General features: G+C 37.3%; 1 protein-coding gene across 1 annotated transcript; it reads right to left on the reverse strand.

Annotated features, from left to right (window-relative positions):
• Positions 1–4,194: 4,194 nt before the first annotated feature.
• Positions 4,195–5,132, reverse strand: LOC116887266 (olfactory receptor 14J1-like). The gene is given in 2 exon segments (XM_032888833.1): positions 4,195–4,547; positions 4,550–5,132. Coding segments are annotated over 2 exon segments (936 nt in total).
• Positions 5,133–12,236: the final 7,104 nt, after the last annotated feature.

Raw genomic sequence — 12,236 nt, forward strand, 5'->3', positions numbered from 1 at the left:
ACTGCAGGAGGGGCACAGAGGCCACCGAGAAGAGATCCAGGAAGCCACCTTGGGTTTTGGTGATGACATCAGTCTAATGAGTTGTTAGGTCACTTGGGAAGGGGAAGAAATTTAAATGGGAGAAAATAAGCCATCTTTTAAAACAAAAATTATTTTACCTACTGACAGCATGGCTATCTTAACAAAGCAATCTACAGATTCAATGCAATGCCCACTAAAATTTCAACACAATTCTTTACAGATTTTAAAAGAACAATACTCCACTTTGTGTAGTACAACAACAACAACAACAAAATCCAGGATAGCTAAAATAATTCTGTTCAAGAACTTTTAGACCTATCACCATCCCTGATCTCAAGCTCTACTTCAGAGCAATAGTAATAAAACTGCATATTATTGGCATAAAAACAGACAGTATGATCAGTGCAATCAAATCAAAGATCCAGATGTAAATCTATTCACCTGGATTTTGATAAAGAAGCCAGAAATGCGCAATGGAAAAGGGCATCTTCAACAAACAGAATTGGTGTAACTGGATGTGTGCTAGTAGAAGAATGCAAATAAATTCATGTCTATTACTCTGCACAAAACTCAAGTCCAGATGTATCAAAGCCTGCAACATACAATCAGATATATTGAATTTGATAGAAGAGAATGTAGGAAAAGAGCCATAAACTCATTGGTACAGGTGACAACTGTCTAAATGGAACACAAACAGCTCAGGGACTAAGATCAACAATTAAGAAATGGGACCTCAAGAATATCCACACTTCTGAGGGTCCAGTTCTCTCCCCCATGGAATATGGGTGGAGCGAGCTGTTTGGCTGGTTCAGTTTGGTCCTGGGCACAGACCAGAACTGTGGGTACCAGCAGCTGTCTGTTCCTATATCCCTAGCAATTCCACTAAAATCAGGGACTAGACAAGGCTGTCACTCTCTCACTACTTATTCAATATAGTATTCAAAGTCTTAGCCAGAGCAATCAGACAGTGAAAGGAGGTCAAAGCAATACAAATTAAAAGGGAAGAAATCAAAATATCACTATTTGCAGATGATGTGATAGTGTACTTAAACGACCCCAAAAGTTCCAACAGAGAACTGCTTAACCTGATAAACAACTTCAGCAAAGTGTCAGGGTATAAAATTAACTGAAACAAATCAGTAGCCTTCCTCTACTCAAAGGATAAACAGGCTGAGAAAGAAATTAAGGAAATGACACCCTTCACAATAGTCCCAAATAATATAAAATATCTTGGTGTGACTTTAACAAAGCAAGTGAAAGATCTGTATGACAAGAACTTCAAGTCTCTGAAGAAAGAAATTGAGGAAGATCTCAGAAGATGGAAAGATCTTCCATGCTCATGGATGGGCAGGATTAATATAGTAAAGATGGCCGTTTTGCCAAAAACAATGTACAGATTCAACGCAATCCCCAACAAAATAACTACTCAATTCTTTATAGGGATAAAAGGAGCAATTTGAAAATTCATTTGGAATAGAAAAAAAAAACAGGATAGCGAAAACTATACTCAACAGTAAGAGAACTTCTGGGGGAATTACCATCCCTGACTTCAAGCAGTTCTACAGAGCAATAGTCATAAAATCTGTAGGGTATTGATGCAGAGACAGGCAGATAGATCAGTGGAACAGAATTGAAGACCCAGAAATGAACCCACACACCTATGGTTACTTGATCTTTGACAAAGGAACTAAAACTTTCCAGTGGAAGAAAGATAGCATTTTCAACAAATGGTGCAGGTTAAATGGAGGTCAGCATGTAGAAGAATGCAAATTGATCCATTCTTATCACCATGTACAAGGCTTGAGTCCAATTGCATCAGGACCACCACATCAAACCAGATACACTCAAACTAATAGAAGAAAGAGTGGGGAAGAATCTCGAACACATAGGCACTAGGGAAAATTTGCTGAACAAAACACCTATGGCTTATGCTGTAAGGTCAAGAATCGACAAATAGGACCTCATAAAACTACAAAGCTTCTGTAATGCAAAGGACACTGTCATTGGGACAATAGGGCAACCAACAGATTGGGAAAAGATCTTTACCAATCCTACATCATAAAGAGGGCTAATATCTAAAATATACAAAGAACTCAAGAAGATAGACTCCAGAGATCTAAATAACCCTATTAAAAATGGGGTACAGAGCTAAATAAAGCATTCTCAGCTGAGGAATATTGGATGGCTGATAAGCACCTTAAAAAATGTTCAACATCCTTAGTCATCAGGGAAATGCAAATCAAAACAACCCTAAGACTCCACCTCACACCAGTCAGAATGGCTAAGATAAAAACTCAGGTGACAGCATATGCTGACAAGGATGTGGAGAAAGAGGAACACTCCTCCATTTTTAGGGGGATTACAAACTGGTACAACCATACTGGAAATCAGTCTGGAGGTTCCTCCGAAAATTGGACATTCCACTACCTGAGGAACCAGCTATTCCTCTCCTGGGTGTATACTCAAAAGATGCTCCAACACACAACAAAGACACATGCTCAACATGTTCATAGCAGCCTTATTCATAATAGCCAGAAGCTGGAAAGAACCCAGATGCCCTTCAACAGAGGAATGGATTCAAAAAATGTGCTACATCTACACAGTGGAATACTACTCAGCTATCAAAAACAATGACGTCATGAAATTCATAGGCAAATGGAATGAACTACAAAATATCATCCTGAGGAGGTTACTCAATCACAGAAAAACACAATTGGAATATGCACTCATTGATAAGTGGATATTAGCCAAAAAGCTCAGATTAGCCAAGATGCAATCCACAGACCACAGGAAGCTCAAGAAGTAGGATGACCAATATCGGATACTCCCACTCCTTCTTAAAAGGGGTAAAAATATCCATAGGAGGGGATATGGAAGCAAAGTTCAGAGCAGAAACTCAAAGAACAGCCATTCACAGCCTGCCCCATGTGTAGCCCATATATATCTATACAGTCACCAAAACTAGATAAGATTGATGAAACTAAAAAATGCATGCTGAAAGGGACTGGATATAGATCTGTCCTGAGAGACACATCCCGAGCATGTCCAATACAGAGGTCAATGCTAGCAGCAAAACACCAAACTGAGAACAGGAGGACACCCTTGCGGGGAATTAGAGGAAGCATTGAAAGAATTGGAGGAGCTTGCAACCCCTAAAAACAACAATGCCAGCCAATCAGAGCTTCCAGGGACTTTAGTGGTTTACCACTACCGAAAGATTATACATGGATTGTCCCAGGGCTCCAACTGCATATGTAGTAGAGAATAGCCTTGTTGGGGCACCAGTGGAAGGGGAAGCCCTTGGTCCTGCCAAAGTTGAACCCCCAGTGCACGGGAATATGGGGGGGAGTAAGGGGGATATATGGAGGGAATACTCATGTGGGGGAGGGGAGGGGAGAAGATGAGGGCTTATTGACAGGAAACAGGGAAGGAGAATAACATTTGAAATGTAAGTAAAGAAATATATCTAATAAAAATTTTTTATAAAAGGGTTGAATATTTTCTACACTTTGATTCAATAAACTTATTCTATAGAATTATAATGACAAAGCTTGATAACTTACAAATGCATGTCAAATTTCTTAACAGTAATTAAGTATTAAAGATATTTTATATAAGAAAACTAAAGGAGTATATATAGATACATTTTAATATAAATTGAAAACTGTAGTCAAGGAAAATTTAACTATGCAAATTTATCTACTGATATCAACACATTTATGTCAATATGTATAGTAATAGACAAAAATAATTTTAAAATAAAAATTTAAAATAAATTTTTGACTTAAAATTATACCTTGGTGGGGACCTAGGGCTATTAGTATTACTTTTCTGTTTTTATTTTTGTGATATTGCCTCTGCAAATGTGGTAAGAACAATACTGAGATTGTAATATTGTCTACATGTGTATGTTTTAGGAAGTAAAAAGTAATGAATCTATATTACAAGGCTTTTAAATTTTCTTATTAATTTGAAGGAACAACACGTTTAATACTAAAATGCAAAGAAAGCAGACACTGTACGTACATCCATAAAGACATGGTTATATAATGTAGTTTATCTACAGAAAATGAAAACAAAACATTCATTAATGTTAAAGTTTGAAGAAACCCCAATGACTAAAATCATTCACATGCTTAATTAAACAACTAGAAACAACAGAGCAAAATAATTCTACACAGCAAATTTTCTACTAAAGAGTAACTTCCTTACAACACTCTTTATGGTCTCATTTCTCAGACTGTAAATAAGAGGGTTGAGAGTTGGAGGTAGTACTGTGTAAAAGATGGAGAATAAGAACTCTAAAGCAGCTGGAGAGTCTGCCGTTGGGTTTAGATATGCACAGAAGCCTGTAGAAAGAAACAATGAGACAACAAAAAGGTGGGGCAGGCAAGTAGAGAAGACCTTAGACCTGCTTTCAGTAGAGGGCATCCTAAGAACTGTGGAGAATATGTGGACATAGGAGATGACGATCCCAATAAAGCAGGCAAAGGTTATTACAGACAGGAAATCAATCATTCCAATTATACAAGGTGATCATTAGAGCAGGAGAGCTTGAGCAACTGGGGGACATCACAGAAGAACTGGTGAATTATTTTGTCCCCACAGAATCTGATAGAGAGTATACTCGCTGTGTATAATGTTCCTGGGATGCTTCCACATAGCCACACAGCTGCCACAGCCCAAGTGCACTTTCTGGGACCCATGATGACCTCATAGTGCAGTGGGAGGCAGATGGCCACATAGCGGTCATAAGACATCACTGTGAGAATAGCCATTTCACTCCAGACCAAAGCTGTGAAGAAAAAAACCTGCATCATGCATTGGCCATAGGAAATGTAGCCACTTCGTGTCAGGGAACTATCAACATACTGAGGAACTGTGACAGAGAGGGATGAGAGGTCCAGAATAGAAAGGTGCTTCAGAAAGTAATACATTGGAGACTGGAGCTGTGGGTCCAGTGTTGTGATGGTGATAATGATGAAGTTACCTGCTGAGCCCAATAGGTATGTCACCAAGAAGAGCAAAGCCTGTAAGATCTGCAGCTCATGGTTGTCAGAGAACCCCATGAGGAGAAATCCGCTCATTGTGGTTATATTTTTCACAATCATTTTGGTAACAGAATTTGTGGTAGGAGCTGGAAAACAAAATAATATATGAAATGCAGTAGAAACACCCTGAGGCATTATTTGTTCGTCAATATTTATTTCAATAATTACTCTATATACTCTTTATCATCTATTTATATAGCTATCTGAATATGTCATCTGCCTATGTATTTATCTATCATCTATCGATACTCTACTTGTTGAGAAATTTAAGTGAGAGCACAACTTTCTCATCTCTACAGATCTCCCATTATTCACTCATAAAGCAGTAATTACAGGGGTATATACATGTGATCCATCGCTAGTTCTCCCAAGGAATGTAATTGTATTTGCCCCATGTAAAAGCACTATTCCACTGCCATGGTTGAAACACACTGGTTTTCTTTAAGTCATCAGCGAACAGGCACTGATGTACTATGGATGAGAACATAGTATTGAATACCACTGTAGCAAATGAAATATACATTTATAAGAAATATGCCAGGAATTAAAATATGTTTGAGTGTCCACTGGAAAGATTTATTCTCTCTTAGCAAACAATACTGCTGTTACTGCAAGAGGTTATTGATCACTGTAGAATCAAGTGTAAAGATGATCATTTTTTTGCTCTCAAATTTCCATGCTGGTATTATTGAAAGAGAGAAAAATTGCTTGTGCAAGAGTAATATTTACATCCCACCTTCAATGTAGATACTCTATTCATTTTAATGATTTTTTAGAGGTCAAATAGTTTCTCTTTGCATTTTATTTTTATTTCACTGCAGCCTATACTATTAACCTCGGGTGTAGCCATCAAACAGTTATTAGCACTTACCACAAACAATAGACAATTGCAAAGACAGATGGTGATTTCTTGAGGTAGTTTAAGGTGTGGAGGAAAATATCCAATATCCAATAAGAGACTGGAAATTTAAAGTCATTTATATTTCAGACAGAAGACATGTTTTTAGTTTTGGTCCTTATATTTCATATTTGAGGAATTAAAAATAAACCATCATTCTTCCCTTGCAAGATGCATATTTGTGTTTGACAGCTGATGAAAATTTAATGGAGTGTCAGCTTCCTGCATGTTTTTTTCCATTGGTGAGTTTTATGCAGTGAAAGAAAATAGGTTCTGTTGGTCTTTTGAAAATTTAAGTCCTATGAAATATCATCAGATACTTTTTGTGTCTACCTAAAAATTGTGTGCTTACAAATGCAATCACAGAATAAAATTTGAGGCCATCCTTTTCATTGTTGAAGCATTTTAAGTGGCCTCTCTCTTGTGACAGAACAAACTCACTCTACTTCCCTCACATCTCTTTTGCAAGAATGAACTTGATAGACAATAATTCCAAACCTATATTCAATTACTTGACAGGACATTGCAATTTGATTGTAATTCAAGTGGTCTTAGAGCCAACTATGCCATGAGAAAATGAGTCCCTGGACCTGTGGCAGCAGCATGCTGAATTCAAACAAGTTTGAGCTCTATAAAACTCCCCTCCCCTTATCTATAGGAATATAAAACATTATTAAATGAAATAGATAAATTTTGTTTCATCTGATACAACTTTTACATTTGAAAGCCTTTTGTCTCCTGCTCTGTGTACTTCAGTCATAACTTGAATCATTCTAGAATATCCTTATACTGCTTGATTTCTTCAGCACCTCATATACACAACAGAAATCAGAGCAAATCAAAGATCTCTCTTATGTTTCTCACAGTTTTCATCTTTTCAAATTCTGTGTTTTGGTAGTATTTTCCTTTGAGGTTGGTAAAATGATAAACATATTTATGATTCCTGTTCATACTAAATTTTATATTGATTCATTTAAATTAACAATAAACGAAACCAGTTCATTTAATATTAATATTTTAACCTGACAAATCATTCTAGGACTGAGAGTTAAGAAAGCTGAGTAATATTGATTACTCCTATATATGTGACAGGAAGCATGTTAGAGTCCTTCCTAAAATAGATCTCCCTTGATCCACACAGGTGGTTTCATCAGCTTGCAGGTAAACATTTTAATAGGTAAAACTTGAGAGTTAGTAACTGAAATAACAATATTGCCCTCGAGTTATAAAAATTTACACATATCAAAAAAGATACAGGGACAGAGTAACAATCACATTGATCTTGTCTACCTTGGGCTGTCTCTGTTGACATCTGAGAGCTGTTGAAGAAGTGGTTTAACAGTTTACAGAAGTGTCACACATGCAGGAATGTAACAGGTTAACTTTTCTCATTCACCAGTCTTCTCACATGGTCGCTTATTATGTGTATATGAATTTTAAAAAAATATTTATTTTCAGTAAGGTGTCTTTCCTACCTTGTTATGATAGCCTTGCTTTTTCAAACAAACTTAGATTGTAAGGTTGTTAGAATTTCCATAAAATACTGATCTTTCCTCATCCAAGTTTGGGAAACTTACTCCAGGATGACTTGTGCATGTAGGTCTCCAAGATGATCAGCAATTTCTGATAGTTCTTGTCCATAATTGCAGGTTTTTAAACCTTATTATGTCCCTAGAGAACCATTGTGGTGAGCTGTCTTCCTTCAGAGAGGAGATGGACTTGGAGGTGTAATTTCTTTTGAAATGGAAGTTTGGACTTAGGCCAAGTTACTTCATTTACTGTCACCCTGTCACCTGGGAATGGAGTCACTAAAATATCCATATAGCTGTTGAAGGATTTTGTGAGTTTGAGGTTTGGTTGTCCCAGCTCAGTGGTTTTTATTCCTTCTTGGACCTGTGAATCTCCCAGAGATCCAATTAGAGAACAGAACCCCAGGCACCGCACTGAGTGTTTCTGACTTAGCCATTGCAGGAAGGGCAGCTGCTAGTCTGAATACCATAGATAGGGAGCTGCTGTGTGGCAAAACTGTGCATCTCTGATTGGTCAAAATAGTATATAAATTACAATAGAAAGATAATGTAGGAATTTATACATTTGTCATTGTTTATTCTAACAGTTAATATCAAAGGACTTAAAATTTATCAGTTAGACCAATAGTGGAATCTATATACAGAAATACTTCTTCTATATGAAGTTTAGAGTTTGTGTTAAGGAATCATCAGATACAGATAGGTGTTGAGTGTGGCCAGGTCCACAGGTACCGCTGTAGGAAAATTGGTTCACTCCATAAAAATTACTTTCTTTTTCACAGAAAATGAAGCATTCCTTTGTTTTTCTCTTAAAAAAAACTCATGACTTCTTGAAGTTACCAGTAGAAATTCAATTATATTATTTTGCCAAAAGTTTTCTGCACATTAGATGGGTTGCGTTGGGTATCGCTTTCCCTAATTTGAAGCATCAGTTCATTGTCTTCATTGTTGTTCGGTGATATCCAAATCCTTCCCAGGAAAAAATAATGCAGTTGAGGAACAAAATGGATTATGATATTGCTTTTTCTGTTTCTATTTTTCCATTTCTTTCCTACTAAGCTTTATCTCTACAACTATTCATATTTATAGTTCATTTGCTTGTTTCATGTGTAATGTGCAAATGTTTTGTCTTCATGCGTGTAGCTGTGTTCAATGCATGTGTGCACGTGGGATCCCTGGAGCCCAGAAAGTGTATCAGAACTCCATGAACTTGGGAGTCATCATGTGGATGATGGAACTCTAAATTGGGTTTTCTGGTAAAACAGTGTTTTTAAACACCAAACATCTCTTCAGTCCAAGCTATTAATATTTCAAATACACACTTGTTTTTTGTGACAAAAATAGATCTAACTTTTTAATTTGTTGTCCAATTTTGTATTATAATGTGTCTTTGGTATTTCTCAACTAGTATTTGAATTTTCATTTTTTTTTTAATTTTCCTGTCATTTGTTTTCATATGAAGCCACAAGAACTGTTGACCTTCTCCCAGGAAAGACTTGGGGCAGGGCAGGGAGACAGTAATTACACAGAGGAAGATTTAACATGGCGGAAATACTCATGTGTTTAGCACAGAGTTTGAAAAGAGACTCCAACTATATCCCAGATAAGAGTGAGTTCATAGTTTAAAGTTTGATTTTCACTGAAGAAAATTAAGCAAGCATTCATCAATGTGCGTGTCTTAATATAGGGGTATGTGAAAATCCACCAGATTATTCGTGTGTGTGTGTGTGTGTGTGTGTGTGTGTGTGTGTGTGTGTGCGTGTGTGTGAGTGAATGGACCATTTTCCTAGAAATGATTTCTGAGAGTCTCCAACCTTTAGGTCAGTGCCCTGTCCTCCTCTGCATCAATTTCAGAGACATTTTCAATTCAGTGCTGTCTCTACTATGTCACTCTCTCACATCTCTTTTGCAAAGAACAAACAAAATCCTATGTCCTCGTAGGTTATTGGGTTTTGAATACAAGAAAATTTGCTTTTAAGCCAAGCAATTCCATTGCTCATGAGGCTGTAGCAAGAGAGCTGTCAGCTCACACTGTCATGGGTAGCAAACCAACTGTCTGATGGGGAAAAGCCTTTTAATAAATTAGCTGTTTTGAGCTCCTGCTTTCATAGGCACTTTTGAAAGTCACGTTGCCTTGTGTTCTTTGTGTTGGAATAATAATTTAATCTTTCTGGAACACTTTAGATTTATTGATTCCTTTAAAAGCTTATGCCGTGTGATACGAAGCAGGAATCAGAGCCCTCAATCAAGCTTGCCACATTGTTTGTCTATTTTAAATTTTGTTATTAGTCTCTTTTTCACTTGAGGTTGTTAAGATGATAAACAGAATGATTATTTGTAGTAAATTTCTACATTGATTGATTTAAAATTGTATCATACTTAGCCAAATTAAATAGCTCTCAATATACTAACAGCCTAAAACATGAATAATTCTGCGTGTGTATGTGTGTGTGTGTGTGTGTGTGTGTGTGTGTGTGTGTGTTTACCACACAGACTTTTCTGTGAGAGCTCCCAAGGTCAGGTCCATCATTTTGTAGTTAATCAATTCAATCTCTATTTTAATAGGAAAATACAACTCAGAACTATAAGTAAGAACTGAGATTTGAGTTACAAATTGTAGCCTTTGTTATACACACCAGTTACATCTAAAGTCCATAGATATTTTAAAAAGGCATTAAGAAAAGTGCAATAATTACACAGTTACATCAAGCACTTATTCATATAAGTGTTTCTCTTCCTTACTGACAAGGAAGTGTTTGAAGTGAGTCAGTCTTTGAGGCAGAAAGGGAAGAAAATCCTTGCTGAATTCTCAGGGACCTGCACTTCTTCTCTTTGGTCAGGAGAGGGCAGGAGAGGACAACAAATACTACACTACTACCCCCATTCACTGTCTCATCAGTCCTCAGAATTCTCTAGCACTACTGTTCGTTCGTTCGTTCATTCATTTACTACAAACTATTCCTTCTGAATCTTGTTAGCACCTCCCTTGGGAGGATTTTTTTCCTTAATGGTCTATGTGACTTCATTTAATGTCAAACCTTACGTAATGTTATAAAATCCTCCTTGCCTTAGTAAAACTAGGTTATACTAGGAACCCACCTGTCCAAACCGAGCCTCCACAGAAGGTTCCTTGTTAAGACCACTCAGAGTTACCATCATAGCTTGTACTAGGGGAACTACAAACAATCCTTCTTGTTCCTTAACTTTGCAGGGTCAAAAGAGACGAAGGAAGGTATTAATCTGCTGAGGGCGGGGAACCAGGTCTGCAGACTCCCAGGTGGCTACAGGTCCTTCTCCTTGGGGAGTGTGCTGAGAGAGAAAATACATGACTGCTATGGGCAGGTTAATTTTTGTCCACTTGACACAGACTAGAATCATCTGGGAAGAGATTATCTCAACTGAAGAATTGTTTTTATCAGATGTTAGAGTAGGAAAGCATTTGGGACATATATTGATTAATGATTGCTATGGGAGGGCTTAACTACTGTGGGCCATTTCATCCCTGGAAAGGTGGTCTTAGGTTGTATAAAAAGTCAAGCTTATGGAGCTGTGGAAAGCAAGCCAGTAAATAACATTTCTCTAGTATATCCTTTTCAGTTCCTGCCTCTAGATTCCTGCCTTGAGCCCCTTTTTTTGACTTCTGTCGTTGATGGACTGACTAAAACTTGTAAGCTAAATAAATGCTTCACCAAAATCCCTAAGTTGGTTTTGGTATTATTTTATCAAAATAAAAAAAATAAACTGAACTAATACATGGGGAAAACTGACAACCTTCTGATTGAGGTTGAGTCCTGTAGCATAGGAGGGAATTTCATACCAGGTACTATAGTCAAACGCCCATAGTTTGTGAGGTCATAGACAATCTGCTATTGTTTTTAATAAGTGGCCATGATGTTACATTGATTTTTAAATATATTTAGTTCATACTTCTAGAAATGGGCTACTCTCAATCTTGTTCAGAGAAGTGGATTTTTTTTCTGCTGTAGGCAGCAGGCAGTAGAGAAATGCATAGCTTTTGGAAATGTTGAAAAGAGACTAAACTATATATATATATATATATATATATATATATATATATATATATCCTCAGGCTTAGTGGGACATTATAGGAGAGGAAGCAGAAAAGATCTAAGAATCAGAAGACAGGGGGGGGCTGTGGCGTGCTCTTTTCTAGACATGACATAGCCACTGTACTGTGAAATCACAGTAGCTATGATGACTACACTAGAGCTACACAGATGAACCCAGCCAAAAACCTAGCATAGATGGAGAATGTGTACTTCTCTCCATCATGGCCTTTGATTGCTTTGTGACTATCTTCCAGTGCACAATTGGTTTCAGCAACTCCTTGGTGCAGAGTGCTGACTTCTTTGTTATCTTGTGGTTGTAGCCACAGGATAGACCAGGTAGAGCATTTCCTGTGTGAGGTACCTGCCATGCTTCAGTTATCATGCTTTGACACCTGGGTCAATGAGGTAGAGATGTATGTTGCTGTGGTTGACATAAAAGTTACCCATCCCTTTTGGGTTGATTCTTCCCTCTTATGTCAATGTTGTCAGAGCAGTCATAGGATACAATCTTCTGAAGGTTAAAAGCAGGCGTTTAACACATGTGGCTCTCATATAATTAACAGGCAAAGTGATAAATCAGAGAAATTTTTTTACAGATTGAACTCCTCTAAGGACAAGAAAGAGGCTACTTAAGAGCAGTGAAAAGGGTAGCAGTGGTGTGGTTTAT

This window comes from Rattus rattus, chromosome 18 (genome assembly GCF_011064425.1).
Source record: "Rattus rattus isolate New Zealand chromosome 18, Rrattus_CSIRO_v1, whole genome shotgun sequence".
In the NCBI taxonomy this organism is placed as follows: Eukaryota; Metazoa; Chordata; class Mammalia; order Rodentia; family Muridae; genus Rattus; species Rattus rattus.